General features: G+C 44.9%; 2 protein-coding genes across 2 annotated transcripts in view; one reads left to right on the forward strand and one right to left on the reverse strand.

Annotated features, from left to right (window-relative positions):
• The window catches only part of LOC108648274 (Fc receptor-like protein 4), a 98,540-nt gene that overhangs the window by 24,123 nt on the left and 52,660 nt on the right, over positions 1-21,757 (reverse strand). The gene's annotated exons all lie outside the window — the stretch shown is intronic.
• On the forward strand, positions 405-4,070 carry LOC116406653. The gene is made up of 2 exons (XM_031891168.1): positions 405-2,157; positions 3,139-4,070. The coding sequence occupies exon 1, from the start codon at positions 751-753 to the stop codon at positions 2,152-2,154; it is 1,404 nt and encodes a 467-aa protein (XP_031747028.1). The 5' UTR covers positions 405-750; the 3' UTR covers positions 2,155-2,157; positions 3,139-4,070.

The following is a 21,757-nucleotide window of genomic DNA, read 5'->3' on the forward strand; positions in this document are numbered from 1 at the left end:
CGCGCACCTCAAGCCAGAGATTAGGGAAAAAGTGGGGAAGAAGGAATACGTGGATATATTTACCCTGCTACCCCTGGAAAGATTCAATATAGAAAAATTTGAAAAGGGGAAGGAACATAGGAAGGAGGAGGACGAAGACAGACGGAGATTTAGATTGATTCCCAGGACATTTGGGAACTGGATGCAGGCCTTCTGTATTTTAGCCAGCATCCTGGGGGAAAAACAGCCGGAACAATGCTCGGCGCTGTTCTGCTACCTTGATAGCATATGGGAGGCTCACAGGGTATATGGCGGTTTAGCTTGGCTCAGATATGACGAGCAGTTCCGACAGCGGATGGCAATGCGGCCAGAGCTACAGTGGGATCACAGGGATATAGGTTTATGGATGAGGGCACGAGCCCGTCTGGAGCCCATAAAAAAGGTGTTTGCTGGTCATACAATGACAGCCAATGCAAGTGGGGAGGGTCATGTCGCTTCCGCCACGAATGCTCGCTATGCGCAGGGGCACACCCATACAGCAAATGCTTCAAGCGGAACCGAGCAGGGACCGCAAGGGCCAGTTTTGGAAAAGGGAGTGACACCAGTGAAAGTAAGGCAGATGCTTCCCTGGCTAAGTGAATACCCAGATAAAGAGAAGGCAACATTGTTAAGGGACGGGTTTCAATTTGGGTTTAAAATTCCAGCAAAAAAGGGCAAAGGGGGGGATCTTTAAAGAATTTGCGCTCAGTGAGGGAGAATCCAACGTTAGTAATGGAAAAGCTACAAAAGGAGGTAAAGTTGGGGCGGATGGCAGGCCCCTTCAATGAACCCCCAATACCAGACTTACGGGTTTCCCCATTGGGCCTAGTGCCCAAGAAGGAGCCGGGAAAGTATCGTATGATCCACCATTTATCTCACCCCAAAGGGGGATCGGTAAACGACAAAATAGACCGGGAGTTAGTTAGAGTGAGCTACACTTCTTTTGATGAAGCGATCCGCCTCGTTAAAGATGCGGGAAGAGGGGCCTTAATGGCTAAAGTAGACGTGGAATCGGACTTTCGGCTATTACCAGTACACCCAGAATCACTACACCTGCTGGGATGCCACCTTAAAGGGGGCTACTACGTGGATCGCTGCCTACCCATGGGCTGTTCTATTTCATGCGCCTACTTTGAAGCGTTTAGCACCTTCATCGAATGGGTGGTCAGGAAACAGGCAGGGGTCAGCGCAGTAATACACTACCTAGACGATTTCCTGTGTGTAGGCCCAGGCCACACTATGCTCTGTGCAGTCCTGCTACAAACGGTCCAGGCAGTGGCGGACTTGTTTGGTGTTCCCTTAGCACCTGACAAGACCGAAGGCCCTAGCACATGCTTGCGATTCCTGGGCATAGAAATCGACACAGTGAGGCAAGAGTGCAGGCTTCCCCAAGACAAGATCCAACAGCTGAAGGAGGAGGTAGCTTATGCTCAGGCAGCCAAAAAGGTGACACTCAGGCAGTTGCAATCTTTACTGGGGAAATTAAATTTTGCATGCAGAATCATACCTATGGGCCGGGTCTTTTCAAGGAATTTAGCACTCGCGACAGCTGGCATCCGCCAACCACAACACTTTATTCGGCTGAATAAAGGGCACAAGGAAGACTTGGGGGTTTGGAAAATCTTTCTGCAAGGGTTTAACGGTAAGCTATATTGGCAGAATCAACCTCGGGCAAACGAGGAATTTCATTTTTTCACAGATGCAGCCGGGTCGGGAGGCTTTGGGGCTTATTTTCGAGGGAAATGGTGCGCAGCGCCTTGGCCCAGGGAGTGGACCGAGACTAAGCTCACAAGCAACCTAACCCTGCTAGAGCTGTTCCCCATTATAGTGGCAATGGAGCTGTGGGGCCCACAGCTAGCAAATCAGGCAGTGGTGTTCTACACAGACAATATGTCAGTTGTAATGGCCATCAATAACCTGACCTCCGGGTCTCGGCCGGTATTGTGCCTACTTAAGCATCTGGTGTTACGCTGTTTACAACTGAATGTCAAATTTGGGGCAAAACATGTTCCGGGGTACACTAATGAAATTGCCGATTCTCTTTCACGTTTTCAGTGGGACAGGTTTCGGCGGCTGGCCCCGGAGGCGGCAGCCCAGGGAGAATCTTGCCCCGACCTGGTGTGGCGGCTCATCTGACAGGTATGCTGGACTGGGTACAACGGTCAGTAGCACCTAACACATGGGCCAGATACAAACGCATATGGGCAGAGTGGTGGACAATGGAGGCCGGGGCAGGCGAAGTAACGGGCGACAGTGCCAAGCTGGGGCTGCTGGTGTGGCAGCTGTCACAAGACTTCGAGGCAAATATATCAACAAGCAGTTTGGAAAAGAAATTGGCAGCATGGGCCTTCCTTTTCAAACTGCGGGGTTGGAGGGACTTTACAAAGGAATTTGTCATCAAACAGGCAGTTAAAGGGTTCAAGAAGGGCAAGCGGTCAGCCGACCGACGACGCCCAATAACGTTAGATATATTGGAAGGTTTGTTTGACCAGCTGCAGGTAATAACCCAGACGGCATACGAGTTAGTATTGTTCCATTTGGCATTCTCCTGGGCATTTTACGGGGCTTTCAGAATCTCAGAGTTGGTTAGCGAGAACAAACAGGGAAAAGGGGGGATACAGGCAGGAGACGTGGGGGAAACAGGGGAGGGATTGAGTATAATTATAAGAGGGTCCAAAACAGACAAGGAAGGAAAAGGGCTTCTGGTTCCCTTGTTTGGGGTGGCTGGCTGCCGCACATGTCCGGTAAAATGTCACAAGGAATACAGGCAAGTGAGACCAACAGGGCTGGGCACATACTTAGTGCATCAGGATGGAACATGCTTATCGCGGTTCCAATTCATAGCGGTGCTAAAAAGAGCACTAAACGGCCTAGGCTTAGCAGAAAAAGAATATGGGAGCCACTCATTTCGTATCGGAGCAGCCACGGAGGCGGCAAGATGGGGTTTAGGTGCAGGGACCGTGCAGAGGATAGGTAGGTGGGAATCAAACAGATTCAAATCATACATTAGGCCAACCAGAGTGGAATTCTTAGATCACAGGCAATAAATAAGAAAAAAAAAAAAAAAAAGGCGTTAATTTCAGTTTCCAGAATCAATAGGTAATGGTACGTGTTTTCTAGGTTGCAGCCACTGTAATGTATGGATTGTCGGACATTCGTTTATCCGCAGGGCTGAGAAGCACGCCACGGTGCGAAGGAATGGGAGGCAGCTGGGTTTCCCAAGATCGCAGGTGATCACGTTCTGGTTAGGGATAGGAGGTTTACGCTGGGACGAATTAGTGCCAACGTTAATTCATAAGGAGAATCAGTGGGAAACACCTAATATCATAGTGGTCCACTGTGGGGACAACGACCTAGGTCATTGCCCTATGAAGCAATTAATCTGGAATATCAAAAATGATTTTTCCAGATTGGAATCAATTTTCCCAGGGGTGAATTTTATTTGGTCCGAAATCATCCCAAGAGCATATTGGCGGGGTGCCAAGTCCCACGCAGCGGTTAACAGGGCTAGAATAAAAGTGAACAAGGCAGTGTCAAAATACATTCAGGCAAAAGGAGGGTTAGCAATTAGACACAAAGAGTTGGAGAATCAGCCACTTTATTTCTCATCAGATGGAGTACATCTGAATGAGGTGGGAATGGATCTGTTCAATATAACTATACAAGAAGCAATTGAATTGGCATGGAAGTCTTGGAGGCGCATGCAAAGTTGAAGGTGTCCAACTAGGCATGCTGTGGCGGGCCCTTGTCAGTCTGCCGGGTAAATATTTGGGCCGGTAAGAGAGTCTTACCTTGGTGGGATGGTTTAACCCCTAAGGTGGGTGGCCATTGTTGCAGATGGATTACGGGTGAAATATTAAAAGGTGATGGCGGGGGGCTCTAGGTAAGGTGGAGTCTCTTTTGTAAGTATGGTTTGGCGGCCTATCCTCTGGGCTAGGAGGCTTTACGGCTAGAGGATAGTGCTTCAGGTAAGGAGGGGCAGACTGACAGGGGTTCAAGTTATATGGATGTTACATGATGTTATATGTTATATAATATTTACAATGTTTAATATGTTTTGTTATAAATGATGTAAATTATGATATTGTATTTTAGTCAATTGTTATGTACTTGGAATTGTATTGAAAAATAATAAAGCTGTGGCCAGTATCATTCCAAAGGTGATATTGTCACGCATTTTATTGGTTAGAGAGTGTTAGCGTGAGGATGCTGTGGGTGATGCCTGGGTCAAGGCATAGACAGACTGTGGGGCTTATTTACTACACCTCAGCTGCAGTTGTGGTCTCCTAACAATGGAAATATGAGCTCTAAACCATCCATGAATGGTACTAGCACCCAGGCACGCTCCTTGCACACCCCTATAGCGCAAGTATAGGCAGGGCCGGATTTATAAGTCGGGCGCCCTGAGGCTGCCCCCTGTCGGTCGCCCTCCCCAAGCCCCTCCCACCCCGCGCGCATGCGCAACCGGCGCGCGAACTCGCGATCGCGCATGCGCAGCCTTTTCAATCGCATACGGAGCAATGGGGGAGAGGTCCCCATTGCTCCGTATACGACAAAAAACTTATTTTTGTGCGGCGGGGCGGCATGCCGCCCCCGAATTTGTGCCGCCCTAGGCCCGGGCCTTTGTGGCCTTTCCACAAATCCGGGCCTGAGTATAGGGCGGGTGCCCATATTGATACACTGAACACTCACTTGGCAGCCTGATGGGTTTATCAGAAATGAGACGTCCATAAAAACCTTACACGTTTCATACCTTGTGGCACCTAAAGTGATACTGACACGTTTCTATGAAAGCCCATAGAAATGTGTCAGTATTAGTAATGAATTGTGGCACGCAAAAGGGCATATTTATCAAAATATGAGTTTGTGAAAAAAATGTGGATAAACACAAAGGAATTATCACTAAAAATGTATATATTTTAATAATGTTTCTTTGTATTTAGTGCCAGTTCTACAAGGGGCCTTAGACTGGCTCTTCACACCTTATCTCCTACCATAGCCCTTTATTGGATTCTAATGACCTTAGCAAATGTGCCATCTCTCTCTCTGCCCCAGCACAAAAGTATTGTATGTACATTTCATTCCTTCTTCTTTTCTGCTGATTCCCTGCACATGCTCTGGGCTGCTGTCACTTACCTGCACTTAGATTGTAAGCTCTACGGGGCAGGGAACTCCATCCTCTTGTGTCTTTGACTCTTACCCTCCCATATAGATTGTAAGCTCTACGGGGCAGGGAACTCCATCCTCTTGTGTCTTTGACTCTTACCCTCCCATATAGATTGTAAGCTCTACGGGGCAGGGACCTCCATCCTCTTGTGTCTTTGACTCTTACCCTCCCATATAGATTGTAAGCTCTATGGGGCAGGGACCTCCATCCTCTTGTGTCTTTGACTCTTACCCTCCCATATAGATTGTAAGCTCTACGGGGCAGGGACCTCCATCCTCTTGTGTCTTTGACTCTTACCCTCCCATATAGATTGTAAGCTCTATGGGGCAGGGACCTCCATCCTCTTGTGTCTTTGACTCTTACCCTCCCATATAGATTGTAAGCTCTACGGGGCAGGGACCTCCATCCTCTTGTGTCTTTGACTCTTACCCTCCCATATAGATTGTAAGCTCTACGGGGCAGGGACCTCCATCCTCTTGTGTCTTCGACTCTTAACTTATTGCAACTGTATCTTGTATTTATCTGTATTTATTGTTATACTTTGTATTTATCTATTATTATCTTAATAACCCCCTGTTTGTATTAATATATTCTACTGTACAGCGCTGCGTACATAAGTACTGCTTTATAAATAAAGATATACACACATACAAACATACTTAGGTACTGACACATTACACGGCAGCATAGAAACCTGTGTATTCTGCACCAGAATTGTTTAATAATCAGCCCTGAACCATCAAATAGAACCTCACTTTTTGCTTATGTTTTGATGATACACCCCAACCTTTCACCAGCAACCCAGATGCTCTATGGCAACTGAGCATGTGCAGTGCCACTGACACACAAAAGATGGTCTACCAAGATCCAAGATGGGGAGCTGCTGGGGTCAAATTTCAAGACCTGGATCATTAGCTCTGTTATAGGGCTGCTGAATCTCTGGGCTGGTACAGTAAGTTCTGTATATAATGTACAGCTTTTCTAGCCATAGCCCTAGGATTTAGTTCTTCTTTAATCACTAATTAACCAACATTGGAAAGTTTCTACTCTAAAATGTTCATCCTACAACAGACAAATAACAGATAATTGGATATAAGAGAAAAGAGTGAAGTTGTACTTACAGAGCAGAATGACAGCCAGCGGGACGGACATGATGGGGTCTCTGGCACATACAGACTGAGTAGAAAAGCAGAAGCCACTGCCCGGGGTTTCTTCCTTTGTTTCACACTCTATTTTTTTCTGTAAAGGGGAAGTATTGGCAGAGACTTTGCAGACTTACATAAAGGGAGAAGTATTTTTGTTTATTCTTATGGCACCAGTAGACATATATGCATTTCTAGGGATGTACCCCCCACACTATAACTGCTCTGGGGAGATCTCCTCAGCCCTAGTATATAAAAAACCATGATAAAAAAAAAACCCACGTTTATCTGCAATTAATATGGCAGGGTGGGCATTTATGGACAGTGCAACTTGGTAGAAAGTGCTGTCCCATCTTCACCAAAAATGGGACATCCGCCCAAATTATACTAAGAAAAATGTTTATACAATGAAAGTAATTTTCCCGATGTGCTTAGGTTCCACATAAATTATCATTTGTATTTAGGGTTGCCATCTGTGCCGGCTTTCTTAGCCGGGCAGGGGCGAGGGCGACGTTACGGGGGGGTAAGGTAGGAAAGAGGTGATATTGAAAGGGGAAGAGGCGGGGCCATGACATAACAGGGGCGGGGCTATAAAGCAGACATCAGAGATTGGCCGATCACCGTGTCAGTGTTAGTGAGTCCTGCCCATAAACCTTGTCATGAAAGGGTTAAGTTTTCAATTTAGAAAGTCTGTTTGGAATCCACATTTGAGGGAAACCCCTCACAGTAGGGGGTAATTCACAAATACCCCAAAAATGACACTGAAGATGGACTGTCTGGCTAGGGCATACCCCCCAACTGTCCCGCTTTTCGCGGGACAGTCCCGGTTTTTACAGCGCGTCCCGCTGTCCCGGATTGTTCAATGAATGTCCCGCATTACGGAAATGCAGAATATTCATTAAACTATCCAGGCCAGCGGGACGCGCTGGCTGCAACGGAGCACTCCGGCTCCGTCCCTTCTTGCGGCTCCTGCTCCTTATTTTACATAGTTACATAGTTACATAGGGTTGAAAAAAGACCATTGTCCATCAAGTTCAACCCATCCGAGTAAACCCAGCACACAACCTATACTAACCAATCTATACACTCACATACATAAACTATATATATATACAACCAGTAATATTAACTGTAGATATTAGTATCACAATAGCCCTGGATATTCTGCTTGTTCAAGAACTCATCCAGGCCCCTCTTATAGGCATTAACAGAGTCTGCCATTACCACATCACTAGGAAGGGCATTCCACAGCCTCACTGCCCTCACCGTGAGGAACCCCCTACCCAACATCCCCTGGCAGGGCATTCCCCAACCCCCTCACTGCCCTCACCGTGAGGAACCCCCTACCCAACATCCCCCGGCAGGGCATTCCCCAACCCCCTCACTGCCCTCACCGTGAGGAACCCCCTACCCAACATCCCCCGGCAGGGCATTCCCCAACCCCCTCACTGCCCTCACCGTGAGGAACCCCCTACCCAACATCCCCCGGCAGGGCATTCCCCAACCCCCTCACTGCCCTCACCGTGAGGAACCCCCTACCCAACATCCCCCGGCAGGGCATTCCCCAACCCCCTCACTGCCCTCACCGTGAGGAACCCCCTACCCAACATCCCCCGGCAGGGCATTCCCCAACCCCCTCACTGCCCTCACCGTGAGGAACCCCCTACCCAACATCCCCCGGCAGGGCATTCCCCAACCCCCTCACTGCCCTCACCGTGAGGAACCCCCTACCCAACAAACCTCCGGCAGGGCATTCCCCAACCCCCTCACTGCCCTCACCGTGAGGAACCCCCTACCCAACATCCCCCGGCAGGGCATTCCCCAACCCCCTCACTGCCCTCACCGCGAGGAACCCCCTACGCTGCTTCAAATGGAAGCTCCTTTCCTCTAATCTATAGGGGGGGCCTCTGGTGCGCTGATTGTTTTTATGGGAAAAAAGAACATCCCCCAACTGCCTATAATCCCCTCTAATGTACTTGTACAGAGTAATCATGTCCCCTCGCAAGCGCCTCTTTTGGCTCCTCGTACGGCGGTGACAGGTCCTTTTATAAGGTTGTGCCCGTGCGTACGTGTGACGTCACACGTACGCACGGGCGCAACCTTATAAAAGGTCCTGTCACCGCCGAATAAGGAGCAGGAGCCGCAAGAAGTCTATGGGGGCTGCCATGTATGGGGAATTTTCTTTTGGAGGTACTCTCTATGGGGCAATTAGGGGGCTCTGTGTATGGGGGGGTACTGTGTACGGGGGGGCTCTGTGTATGGGGGCACTGTATGGGGGGGCACTGTGTAAGGAGGGCTACTGTGTATGGGGGGCACTGTGTAAGGAGGGCTACTGTGTATGGGGGGGGCTCTGTGTAGGGGGGGCTCTGTGTATGGGGGGCTCTGTGTATGGGGGGGCTCTGTGTACGGGGGGGCTCTGTGTATGGGGGCACTGTATGGGGGGGCACTGTGTAAGGAGGGCTACTGTGTATGGGGGGCACTGTGTAAGGAGGGCTACTGTGTATGGGGGGGGCTCTGTGTAGGGGGGGCTCTGTGTATGGGGGCTCTGTGTATGGGGGGGGCTCTGTGTATGGGGCACTGTATGGGGGGCACTGTGTAAGGAGGGCTACTGTGTATGGGGGGCACTGTATTGGGGCACTGTGTATGGAGGGCTACTGTGTAGGGGGGGCACTGTGTATGGAGGGCTACTGTGTATGGGGGCACTGTGTATGGGGGCTACTGTGTATGGGGGGCACTGTGTATGGAGGGCTACTGTGTATGGGGGCACTGTGTATGGGGGGCTACTGTGTATGGAGGGCTACTGTGTATGGGGGGGCACTGTGTATGGAGGGCTACTGTGTATGGGGGCACTGTGTATGGAGGGCTACTGTGTATGGGGGCTACTGTGTATGGGGGCACTGTGTATGGAGGGCTACTGTGTATGGGGGCTACTGTGTATGGGGGCACTGTGTATGGGGGCTACTGTGTATGGGGGCACTGTGTATGGAGGGCTACTGTGTATGGGGGCTACTGTGTATGGGGGCACTGTGTATGGGGGGAACTGTATGGGGGGGCACTGTGTAAGGAGGGCTACTGTGTATGGGGGCACTTTCTATGGGGGGATTGTGTATGGAGGGTACTTTCTATGGGGGCACTGTGTATGGGGGCTACTGTCTGTGGGGCAATTGAGGGCATGGTCTATGGGGTCAATTTGGGCACTGTCTATGGGGGGGTAATGTTTATGGGGGCAAATGGGGCACTGTATGGGGGGGCACTGTCTATGGGGGTGCTGTCTATTGGGCCATCGTGGGCACTATTTTAACTATTTTAAAAATGGGCTGTGGCAATTGGGGCATGGCCACAAAGTGGGCGTGGTCAAAAAAATTTGTCCCTCTTTTCATTTTTCAAATGTTGGGAGGTATGGGCTAGGGGACTGTGAGGTGTGAAGAGCCAGACAGGGCCAAATGAACCAACAAGGGGGGGTCTGTCTCAGGGCAGAATCTTAGCTAATATTTCTTTAGGCCCATAAAATAAATATCTTTTACTAAAGATAAAAATCATGGCGCCCAGTCATTAGCTTGTAGCTAGGGCTCCCCACAGACTCCAAACACTCCTGTGTTATGATGATCCATTGTGGGATTATCCAATATTCTGATAAAACCAGAATAATATGGGTTAGGCCTGGTGTGTTTAGTGTCTATGAAAAGAGAATTACATTTCCCACATAATGCTCATGGTTCTATAATTTTGTTGAATACCCATAAGTATTTGAGGCCTCTGGGAAATAAAATGTCACCAGAACAGCCAGTTACCAAATGGTGCTCCGTCCTCACCTTTCTCATTGGATGGGGGCGTGACCTACCCTGTAACCTGTATATCAATGGCCCAGACAGCTGGGAAGATATATGCCTTTGGGGGCCGAGCTGCTTGGGAGGTATGTGTCGCTATTTCTCCGTCCCCCCGGAAACAGGAATCACATAGGACCATTCTACTGGTGATGGATGTAGGTTTCTGCATTTTTATCCCTTTTTATTTTATAACTGTTTGTAACTTGTATGTCATTTTGTAACATTAACTGTTTTTATATAATATATGCACTATCCACTTTGGATTATTAAATATAAAATTTAATACGTTTGTCTTTGTGCTCTAAATGAACCTTTATTCCTTAAGCGGAGTGTGTATGTTAAATGTGTTTTAACCCCTTGCTAGTTATAAGGAAAGTGTGTCTGCTTAACCCTTTGTTTGCTTGCCGGAAAGTTGTGTGTTGTCTGTAGACTAAATTGCATTGTCTGCTGAAGTGACTGCTAGAGTGCTTAGCTAGAGTGACTGCCGGAGTGCTTAGCTAGAGTGACTGCCAGAGTGCTTAGCTAGAGTGACTGCTAGAGTGCTTAGCTAGAGTGACTGCCAGAGTGCTTAGCTAGAGTGACTGCCAGAGTGCTTAGCTAAAGTGACTGCTAGAGTGCTTAGCTAGAGTGACTGCTAGAGTGTTTAGCTAGAGTGACTGCTAGAGTGCTTAGCTAGAGTGACTGCTAGAGTGTTTAGCTAGAGTGACTGCTAGAGTGTTTAGCTAGAGTGACTGCTAGAGTGTTTAGCTAGAGTGACTGCTAGAGTGCTTAGCTAGAGTGACTGCTAGAGTGTTTAGCTAGAGTGACTGCTAGAGTGTTTAGCTAGAGTGACTGCTAGAGTGACTGCTAGAGTGCTTAGCTAGAGTGACTGCTAGAGTGCTTAGCTAGAGTGACTGCTAGAGTGCTTAGCTAGAGTGACTGCTAGAGTGCTTAGCTAGAGTGACTGCTAGAGTGCTTAGCTAGAGTGACTGCTAGAGTGTTTAGCTAGAGTGACTGCTAGAGTGACTGCTAGAGTGCTTAGCTAGAGTGACTGCTAGAGTGTTTAGCTAGAGTGACTGCTAGAGTGCTTAGCTAGAGTGACTGCTAGAGTGTTTAGCTAGAGTGACTGCTAGAGTGACTGCTAGAGTGCTTAGCTAGAGTGACTGCTAGAGTGCTTAGCTAGAGTGACTGCTAGAGTGCTTAGGGGCTTAGAGTGACTGCTAGAGTGCTTAGCTAGAGTGACTGCTAGAGTGCTTAGCTAGAGTGACTGCTAGAGTGTTAGCTAGAGTGACTGCTAGAGTGACTGCTAGAGTGCTTAGCTAGAGTGACTGCTAGAGTGTTTAGCTAGAGTGACTGCTAGAGTGCTTAGCTAGAGTGACTGCTAGAGTGTTTAGCTAGAGTGACTGCTAGAGTGACTGCTAGAGTGCTTAGCTAGAGTGACTGCTAGAGTGCTTAGCTAGAGTGACTGCTAGAGTGCTTAGCTAGAGTGACTGCTAGAGTGCTTAGCTAGAGTGACTGCTAGAGTGTTTAGCTAGAGTGACTGCTAGAGTGACTGCTAGAGTGCTTAGCTAGAGTGACTGCTAGAGTGCTTAGCTAGAGTGACTGCTAGAGTGTTTAGCTAGAGTGACTGCTAGAGTGACTGCTAGAGTGACTGCTAGAGTGACTGCTAGAGTGCTTAGCTAGAGTGACTGCTAGAGTGTTTAGCTAGAGTGACTGCTAGAGTGACTGCTAGAGTGCTTAGCTAGAGTGACTGCTAGAGTGCTTAGCTAGAGTGACTGCTAGAGTGTTTAGCTAGAGTGACTGCTAGAGTGACTGCTAGAGTGACTGCTAGAGTGCTTAGCTAGAGTGACTGCTAGAGTGTTTAGCTAGAGTGACTGCTAGAGTGACTGCTAGAGTGCTTAGCTAGAGTGACTGCTAGAGTGTTTAGCTAGAGTGACTGCTAGAGTGACTGCTAGAGTGCTTAGCTAGAGTGACTGCTAGAGTGCTTAGCTAGAGTGACTGCTAGAGTGCTTAGCTAGAGTGACTGCTAGAGTGCTTAGCTAGAGTGCCTGCTAGAGTGCTTAGCTAGAGTGCCTGCTAGAGTGCTTAGCTAGAGTGCTTAGCTAGAGTGCCTGCTAGAGTGACTGCTAGAGTGCTTAGCTAGAGTGCCTGCTAGAGTGCTTAGCTAGAGTGCCTGCTAGAGTGCTTAGCTAGAGTGCCTGCTAGAGTGCTTAGCTAGAGTGCCTGCTAGAGTGCTTAGCTAGAGTGCCTGCTAGAGTGCTTAGCTAAAGTGACTGCTAGAGTGCTTAGCTAGGAAGTCTGGGGTGATTTGCCTCTGGGAAGCATCAGGGTGCAATAAAACATCTAGACTTGGGGGCTGGTGGCCTTTGAAATGCGGTGGTGGCAGTTGTTAAGTTTAGGTGGGTTGGGGCAGTTTGGGGTTTGATTGCATGAGTTAGCGAGAAACTGTGTAGCTGATCCATTACATTGTATTGAAATCACATCTCACATAGGCTCCTCCCCCTGTGGAGTATTTCTTTAAGAAAACCAAAGGAAAAATAAAATATTTTTATTTGTGCATAAATAAAAGCAATGAAACATATAAGCCATAATACAGAAGTGACAGTGTGCATTGTGTGTTCAAATTACAGGTGGAATTTACCAAAACTTTTAAAATTCTTTCCCACAGGTCTCCTATCAAGAGAAAACACTAAAAAAAACTGATAAATAAGGGACTGATAAAAAGTGGAAAATCTATTATGTCTCAGATTTTGATAAATATGCCCCCACTGAGTTAAGAAGCATGAACATAGTTACAGATTTCATGCCCAGTTTATGTATGGCCTCTTTACAATTCAAGAAATATGGCATCAACATCTTCTGTAACCTTCTCAACAGCAGCGCATAGACCACTGAGCATGTGCAGTGCCACTGACACTCCTATCACCCAAGTACTCAAATTTGAAAGCCTGAATCATTACTATTATAGAGATACTGAGCCTTTAGGCTGCTGCTGTACATCTAGTAAAAAGTAATACAGGGAACTCTGAGTATCACTCATGTATTATAAGGGATAATGTACCCCCTACTGTAAATGATAAGGATATTAGCAGTCACTGAGGGGTTCTGTGCCCATATAAAGGCACAAGGCTGCAGGCTGAGTTATACAGGGAACTCTGAGTATCACTCATGTATTATAAGGGATAATGTACCCCCTACTGTAAATGATAAGGATATTAGCAGTCACTGAGGGGTTCTGTGCCCATATAAAGGCACAAGGCTGCAGGCTGAGTTATACAGGGAACTCTGAGTATCACTCATGTATTATAAGGGATAATGTACCCCCTACTGTAAATGATAAGGATATTAGCAGTCACTGAGGGGTTCTGTGCCCCCCATATAAAGGCACAAGGCTGCAGGCTGAGTTATACAGGGAACTCTGAGTATCACTCATGTATTATAAGGGATACTGTACCCCCTACTGTAAATGATAAGGATATTAGCAGTCACTGAGGGGTTCTGTGCCCCCCATATAAAGGCACAAGGCTGCAGGCTGAGTTATACAGGGAACTCTGAGTATCACTCATGTATTATAAGGGATAATGTACCCCCTACTGTAAATGATAAGGATATTAGCAGTCACTGAGGGGTTCTGTGCCCATATAAAGGCACAAGGCTGCAGGCTGAGTTATACAGGGAACTCTGAGTATCACTCATGTATTATAAGGGATAATGTACCCCCTACTGTAAATGATAAGGATATTAGCAGTCACTGAGGGGTTCTGTGCCCATATAAAGGCACAAGGCTGCAGGCTGAGTTATACAGGGAACTCTGAGTATCACTCATGTATTATAAGGGATAATGTACCCCCTACTGTAAATGATAAGGATATTAGCAGTCACTGAGGGGTTCTGTGCCCCCCATATAAAGGCACAAGGCTGCAGGCTGAGTTATACAGGGAACTCTGAGTATCACTCATGTATTATAAGGGATAATGTACCCCCTACTGTAAATGATAAGGATATTAGCAGTCACTGAGGGGTTCTGTGCCCATATAAAGGCACAAGGCTGCAGGCTGAGTTATACAGGGAACTCTGAGTATCACTCATGTATTATAAGGGATACTGTACCCCCTACTGTAAATGATAAGGATATTAGCAGTCACTGAGGGGTTCTGTGCCCATATAAAGGCACAAGGCTGCAGGCTGAGTTATACAGGGAACTCTGAGTATCACTCATGTATTATAAGGGATAATGTACCCCCTACTGTAAATGATAAGGATATTAGCAGTCACTGAGGGGTTCTGTGCCCATATAAAGGCACAAGGCTGCAGGCTGAGTTATACAGGGAACTCTGAGTATCACTCATGTATTATAAGGGATAATGTACCCCCTACTGTAAATGATAAGGATATTAGCAGTCACTGAGGAGTTCTGTGCCCATATAAAGGCAGAAATATTTTTTTAAGAAAGTGCCACCAAGTGGTTAACAGAGCAGTACATCACAACATTAGGGGAAATTGGTGTTTGACAAGGAGAAGTGGTAAAATGATCTCCTTGAAGAAAAAAAAGAAGTGAATTCAAAGCATGCAAGATTGCAAAATAAAAAAAACCCGGCAAATATAAAAATAATATAAAGTATATTATAATAAATAAGGTACCCCCTGTTGAAAAATATGAGGATATTAGAAGTCACCTCAGAGTTCCAAAACCTGTATAAAATCACTTGGCCTTTTATAAGGCCATTCACTATATATATACTTGTATATAATATACAGGAGCCACAAATACCCTTTATATGGCCATGGAACCCCTCTGTGACTTATAATATCCCTATATGTTACAATAGGGGGTACTTTATTCACTATATAATATACAGGAGCCACAAATAACCTTTATATGGCCATGGAACCCCTCTGTGACTTATAATATCCCTATATGTTACAATAGGGGGTACTTTACTCACTATATAATATACAGGAGCCACAAATACCCTTTATATGGCCATGGAACCCCTCTGTGACTTATAATATCCCTATATGTTACAATAGGGGGTACTTTATTCACTATATAATATACAGGAGCCACAAATACCCTTTATATGGCCATGGAACCCCTCTGTGCCTTATACTATCCCTATATGTTACAATAGGGGGTACTTTATTCACTATATAATATACAGGAGCCACAAATAACCTTTATATGGCTATGGAACCCCTCTGTGCCTTATACTATCCCTATATGTTACAATAGGGGGTACTTTATTCACTATATAATATACAGGAGCCACAAATAACCTTTATATGGCCATGGAACCCCTCTGTGACTTATAATATCCCTATATGTTACAATAGGGGGTACTTTACTCACTATATAATATACAGGAGCCACAAATACCCTTTATATGGCCATGGAACCCCTCTGTGACTTATAATATCCCTATATGTTACAATAGGGGGTACTTTATTCACTATATAATATACAGGAGCCACAAATACCCTTTATATGGCCATGGAACCCCTCTGTGCCTTATACTATCCCTATATGTTACAATAGGGGGTACTTTATTCACTATATAATATACAGGAGCCACAAATAACCTTTATATGGCTATGGAACCACTCTGTGACTTATAATATCCCTATATGTTACAATAGGGGGCACTTTATTCACTATATATTATAAGGAACTCCTCGGGGGCTTATAATATCCCTATATGTTACAATAGGGGGCACTTTATTCTCTATATATTATAAGGAACTCCTCTGTGCCTTATCATATCCCTATATGTTACAATAGGGGGTACTTTATTCACTATATAATATACAAGAGCCACAAATACCCTTTATATGGCCATGGAACCCCTCTGTGCCTTATAATATCCCTATATGTTACAATAGGGGGCACTTTATTCACTATATAATATACAGGGGCCACAAATAACCTTTATATGGCCATGGAACCCCTCTGTGCCTTATAATATCCCTATATGTTACAATAGGGGGTACTTTATTCACTATATAATATACAAGATCCACAACAAAACAAAACCATGTTCAGCCAGCAGTATTTTCAAACTTCATAACTTGTAAGAGCCTGATTCAGTACATCTTACTGGGTGTTTTGAAAAAATACAACCTCATGGAGGCACCTATGGGTAGATAGGGGGTGTGGAGGAGGCCCTGGAAAGACAAATGACAGAGGGAAAACATAAATACAGATCTTACAGTATAGGACACCCTCAGTGGTTCCTAAAGCTTAGATAATGTTAGCGGGTCAGTTCTAACCCATACCTACTGAGTTTACTCTTAAATACCCTGTGCTCCCATAGGGTTCCATAGATTCTATTCTTGAACCCCCATATTCCTTCTCCCTAGTGGCAATTTCCAATACAATTCATGATCCAAAATATGATCAGCTTGTCGTAATTTGGGAATATCCATGAGACCATAAAATGGATTTTCCTGTTGACGTTTATAAATGCATTTGAAAATAGATGTTATACAAAGCATATGTAGCCCACTTTTGCGGATTCTGTGGCACTACCCGTTGGAGCACGATACTTTGGCGCTACAGGAGTCCCGAGCCCCCGCTTACTATGGGGGTTTACAGGGATTTCTCCCCTTAATGGCGTGCCTCCACCCAGGGATGGTGTTGTGGAACTGTAGTCCACCCCCTGGGAAACGATCAGGATGCTATGCCCCTTTGGAACCCACGTACTCCTGGTCTGAGGTACTCACTCTTTGAGTTATTCCTTACCAGCTGGGTAGTGGTCCTCCGGGCTTGGTAGATACTCACAGCAGACACAGTTGTATATGAAAGGAATGCTATGGTTTATTCAGGCAGAGACCTCTCCAGGAGCGGCATATCATTTATACACACGGCAGGGCATATCTCCTTACTACTCATTGAGAACCTTTTCCTGTTGGTACTACCTCACGGGTTTCCCAGATGTGCTCCCATCTAGGTGCTATCCCCGGTACTATTGTCGAGACCCTCCCTTATGGAGTTCTCAGTACCCATGCTAGGAGTTACACCACAAGGACCCACACCGGTACTATCGCATGGCACCCTCAGATCCGGCCTCCTGGACTAGCGGGGACTTGTCCACCTACCTAGCCACTTAGTGCCCTGCACTCCAGCAGATGTAATGCTGGGGGGTCTAAACCCCACTACCACTCCTGGAGGGGCAATATCCACCCATTCTAGCTTGGTGTCCTACATGACACTCCTAGAATGTCCTATCACAAGAAACTTCTATCTAGTAACGCTGTCTGGGAAGCTTCTAGTCCCAGAAGCTATCCCAGCCTAAGATGGCCTACAGCACATGGCTGCAACCCTTTATATGGGCCTATGCACCACCCAGTGGCCATAACCCGAACTACAGGTATACTCCCTGTTAACTATGTAGCACCCAGTCATCCCAGTGTCCCTGATAACTAGCACCAACCAGTGGCCTAGTCTAGGGGTGTCTGTCCTAAGGGACCATTTTTGGTAAACCCCTACACATATAATAAAGGGGGCATATTATGTGAAAAACAATATTGTTCCAATGAATTGTAATCATCATTTACTCATTTGTATTCTTCGTAGAAGGCATATGCTTTAAAAAGTAGTGTTTTGGGTTGATTTATTGAAATTTTCTCTAAAATCCCTCCTAGCTCTGCCCATCTGTTCTACTTCCTGCTGCCTCCTTCCCCAGGCTGGGCAGGGGGCAGAATTTAATAAGCAGCCCTGTAGCATCAGCTACTATGGCAGACCAACATCATTTTCTGCTTGATAATTTGCTACAACCCCTAAGCTCAGCTTCTCAACAGCTGCCCAGAGCCCACTGAGCATGTGCAGTGTCACCGACACTTTTAACAGAATCCAAGATGGGGAGCTCCTGTGACAAGTTTGAATTCCTAGATCATTGCTGCTTTGAGATGCTGTAACTTTAGCCTGGTACTAAATAAAAAATATGACATTTGTAACCATATTCATTTTTAGAGTTTCATTCTTCTTTAAAGGGGTTGTTCACCCTTACTTTTAGTAAGAAGTAGAGAGTAATATTCAATTTGCAATTGGTCTTCATTTTTTATTATGTGAAGTTTTTTATAGTTATTTCACTTTTTTCTCAGCAGCTTTTCAGTTTGGAGTTTCAGCAGGTATCTGGTTGTTAAGGTCCAAATTACATTAGCAACCAGGGAGTGGTTGGAATGAAAGACTGGCCATGGTTCACCGTGACAGCCCTACAGGGGTAAAAATGTATGGTGTCCCTTAGGCCTTATCTAGGGACATTGACCCTAATATAACTCCTATACACTGGCAGTGTCCTTGGGGATCATCTTCTGCTTTCCCAAAATCTGCTAATCTCTCTTTATAGAAATATTGCAGAGTTTTCAGAAGTCCAGCACCAAATTTACAGTTCATGTGTTAGTTCAACACAGGCGGAACAATCCAAAATATTATATAAAAAGTGCTATGCCTTTCTCATATTAAACAAGCCCCCCTTTTTTTTTATTAAAAAAGGTCATTACCTGTTTTGGTTCCAATACAAATACTGGTGTCTATGTATATATATTTCATTGGACTGTTGATTTGTTTTGATTTTCTCGTTTGCACTGAAAGTAGAATGCGACTTTACTTTCCTTTCCAGATTTTGCCCTGTTTATTGCAAGGAATAAAAAAAAAATAAGTATTTAATAATTAAAAAGTTGTTCATCACTAACACTAGAGTGTAAGCTCTTTTGGGCAGGGCTCCCTTCCCCTCCTGTATTGGTTACTGATTGCTTTATATGTTACTCCTTGTAGAGTGTAAGCTCTTTTGGGCAGGGCTCCCTTCCCCTCCTGTATCGGTTATTGATTGCTTTATATGTTACTCCTTGTAGAGTGTAAGCTCTTTTGGGCAGGGCTCTCTTCCCCTCCTGTATCGGTTATTGATTGCTTTATATGTTACTCCTTGTAGAGTGTAAGCTCTTTTGGGCAGGGCTCCCTTCCCCTCCTGTATCGGTTACTGATTGCTTTATATGTTACTCCTTGTAGAGTGTAAGCTCTTTTGGGCAGGGCTCCCTTCCCCTCCTGTATCGGTTACTGATTGCTTTATATGTTACTCCTTGTAGAGTGTAAGCTCTTTTGGGCAGGGCTCTCTTCCCCTCCTGTATCGGTTACTGATTGCTTTATATGTTACCCTGTATGTATTTTGTAGAGTGTAAGCTCTTTTGGGCAGGGCTCCCTTCCCCTCCTGTATCAGTTACTGATTGCTTTATATGTTACTCTGTATGTATTTTGTAGAGTGTAAGCTCTTTTGGGCAGGGCTCCCTTCCCCTCCTGTATCAGTTACTGATTGCTTTATATGTTACTCCTTGTAGAGTGTAAGCTCTTTTGGGCAGGGCTCTCTTCCCCTCTTGTATCGGTTACTGATTGCTTTATATGTTACTCTGTATGCCCAATGTATGGAACCCACTTATTGTACAGCGCTGCGGGGTATGTTAGCGCTTTATAAATAAATGTTAATAATAATAATAATAATAATAATAGCCCTATTCATTGTACAAGTATGGGATCCCTTAATCGGAAATACAGAAAGCTCCGAATTACGGAAAGCCTGTCTCCCATAGACTCCATTATAATCAAATAATTCAGAATTTTAAGACTGATTTGCTTTTTCTCTGTAATAATAAAACAGTACCTGTACTTGATCCCAACTAAGATATAATTACCCCTTATTGGGGCAGAACAGTCCTATTGGGTTTATTTAATGGTTAAATGATTCCCTTTTCTCTGTAATAATAAAACAGTACCTGTACTTGATCCCAACTAAGATATAATTACCCCTTATTGGGGCAGAACAGCCCTATTGGGTTTGTTTAATGGTTAAATGATTCCCTTTTCTCTGTAATAATAAAACAGTACCTGTACTTGATCCCAACTAAGATATAATTACCCCTTATTGGGGGCAGAACAGCCCTATTGGGTTTATTTCATTGTTAAATGATTCCCTTTTCTCTGTAATAATAAAACAGTACCTGTACTTGATCCCAACTAAGATATAATTACCCCTTATTGGGGCAGAACAGCCCTATTGGGTTTATTTAATGGTTAAATGATTCCCTTTTCTCTGTAATAATAAAACAGTACCTGTACTTAATCCCCACTAAGATATAATTACCCCTTATTGGGGCAGAACAATCCTATTGGATTTATTTCATGGTTAAATGATTCCCTTTTCTCTGTAATAATAAAACAGTACCTGTACTTGATCCCAACTAAGATATAATTACCCCTTATTGGGGCAGAACAGCCCTATTGGGTTTATTTAATGGTTAAATGATTCCCTTTTCTCTGTAATAATAAAACAGTACCTGTACTTGATCCCAACTAAGATATAATTACCCCTTATTGGGGCAGAACAGCCCTATTGGGTTTATTTAATGGTTAAATGATTCCCTTTTCTCTGTAATAATAAAACAGTACCTGTACTTGATCCCAACTAAGATATAAATAATCCTTATTGGATGCAAAACAATCCTATTGGGTTTAATTAACGTTTTGAAATTTTTTTAGTAGACCTAAGATATGGAGATCCAAATTATGGAAAGACCCCTTATCCAGAATATCCTTGGTCCCAAGCATTCTGGATAATGGGTCCTATACCTGTACTAATATTGACGAGGGGGAGTATGTTGCCCTTTTAAGGTTAAATAAGAAATGTTTGTACCAGTCTGTGTTCATAAATGCCCCACTAGGTACAATACATTTAATAAGTAACATTATGAGCTATGAACCCTCTACAGATATGTACCCATTATAGTTCTCAGCTAGACAAGATGCCCAAATGATTTGTCTGTAATGGTGCACTGTAAATAAACAACAAAATAAGGTCTTATCCCACTGCCTAAAGTCTGCAACATTTCTACCAGACACTTCCCCTCATAGGAAAATAGAGTGTGAAATATCAGAGAAATAGAGAATAAACCCCAAACAGTGGCTTCTGCTTTCTACTCAGTCTGTATGTGCCAGAGACCCCATCATGTCCGTCCCGCTGGCTGTCATTCTGCTCTGTAAGTACAACTTCACTCTTTTCCCTTATATCCAATTATCTGTTATTTGTCTGTTGTAGGATGAACAATAACTTCCCAGCGCTGGTTCATTAGGTTATTAACATTAGTGTAGAACATTAATATCATTTACTATTTAGATGCACAGCTATTGATGATATATGGTAGATATCTGCTTAGGTGAGACGAAATAAGGCCTCGTCTTCCTCCCAGTTAGTGTTTATGGTGAAAAGAGACATTTGCCGCCAAGGGAAGAGTTGTGATGAGATACTTAATCTTGTATCCAAGAAGTTAAACATTTTCCTAGTGTGAATAATAAGTAGAGCTATAGCCTGTTGTCTCAGTACAACAATATGTTGATCCAGGGCAAGGTTGGCCAGTCATCATTGTGGGTTCCCTCGTTAAATAAAAGACAGGTTTGTGTTTGAGTTATTGGAGAGCCAAAGAGAAGTGGTGCCATTGGGTTAGTAGAGGCAGGTGGTAGGATGAGTTGTAGGTAAAGTGCTTTCTAAGAAGTGGTTTCCTCTCCTCCTGCACTCAGTGATAGATCCCAAAGTTCCCATTGCAGTGGCTACAGTGTTTTCCATCTAAAATATAATATCTCA

This window comes from Xenopus tropicalis, chromosome 8 (assembly GCF_000004195.4).
Source record: "Xenopus tropicalis strain Nigerian chromosome 8, UCB_Xtro_10.0, whole genome shotgun sequence".
NCBI classification, from domain to species: Eukaryota; Metazoa; Chordata; class Amphibia; order Anura; family Pipidae; genus Xenopus; species Xenopus tropicalis.

Excerpts from the sequence above, each read along its gene's own strand:
- LOC116406653 (XM_031891168.1), top strand. The coding sequence starts at position 751 with ATGGAAAAGCTACAAAAGGAGGTAAAGTTGGGGCGGATGGCAGGCCCC.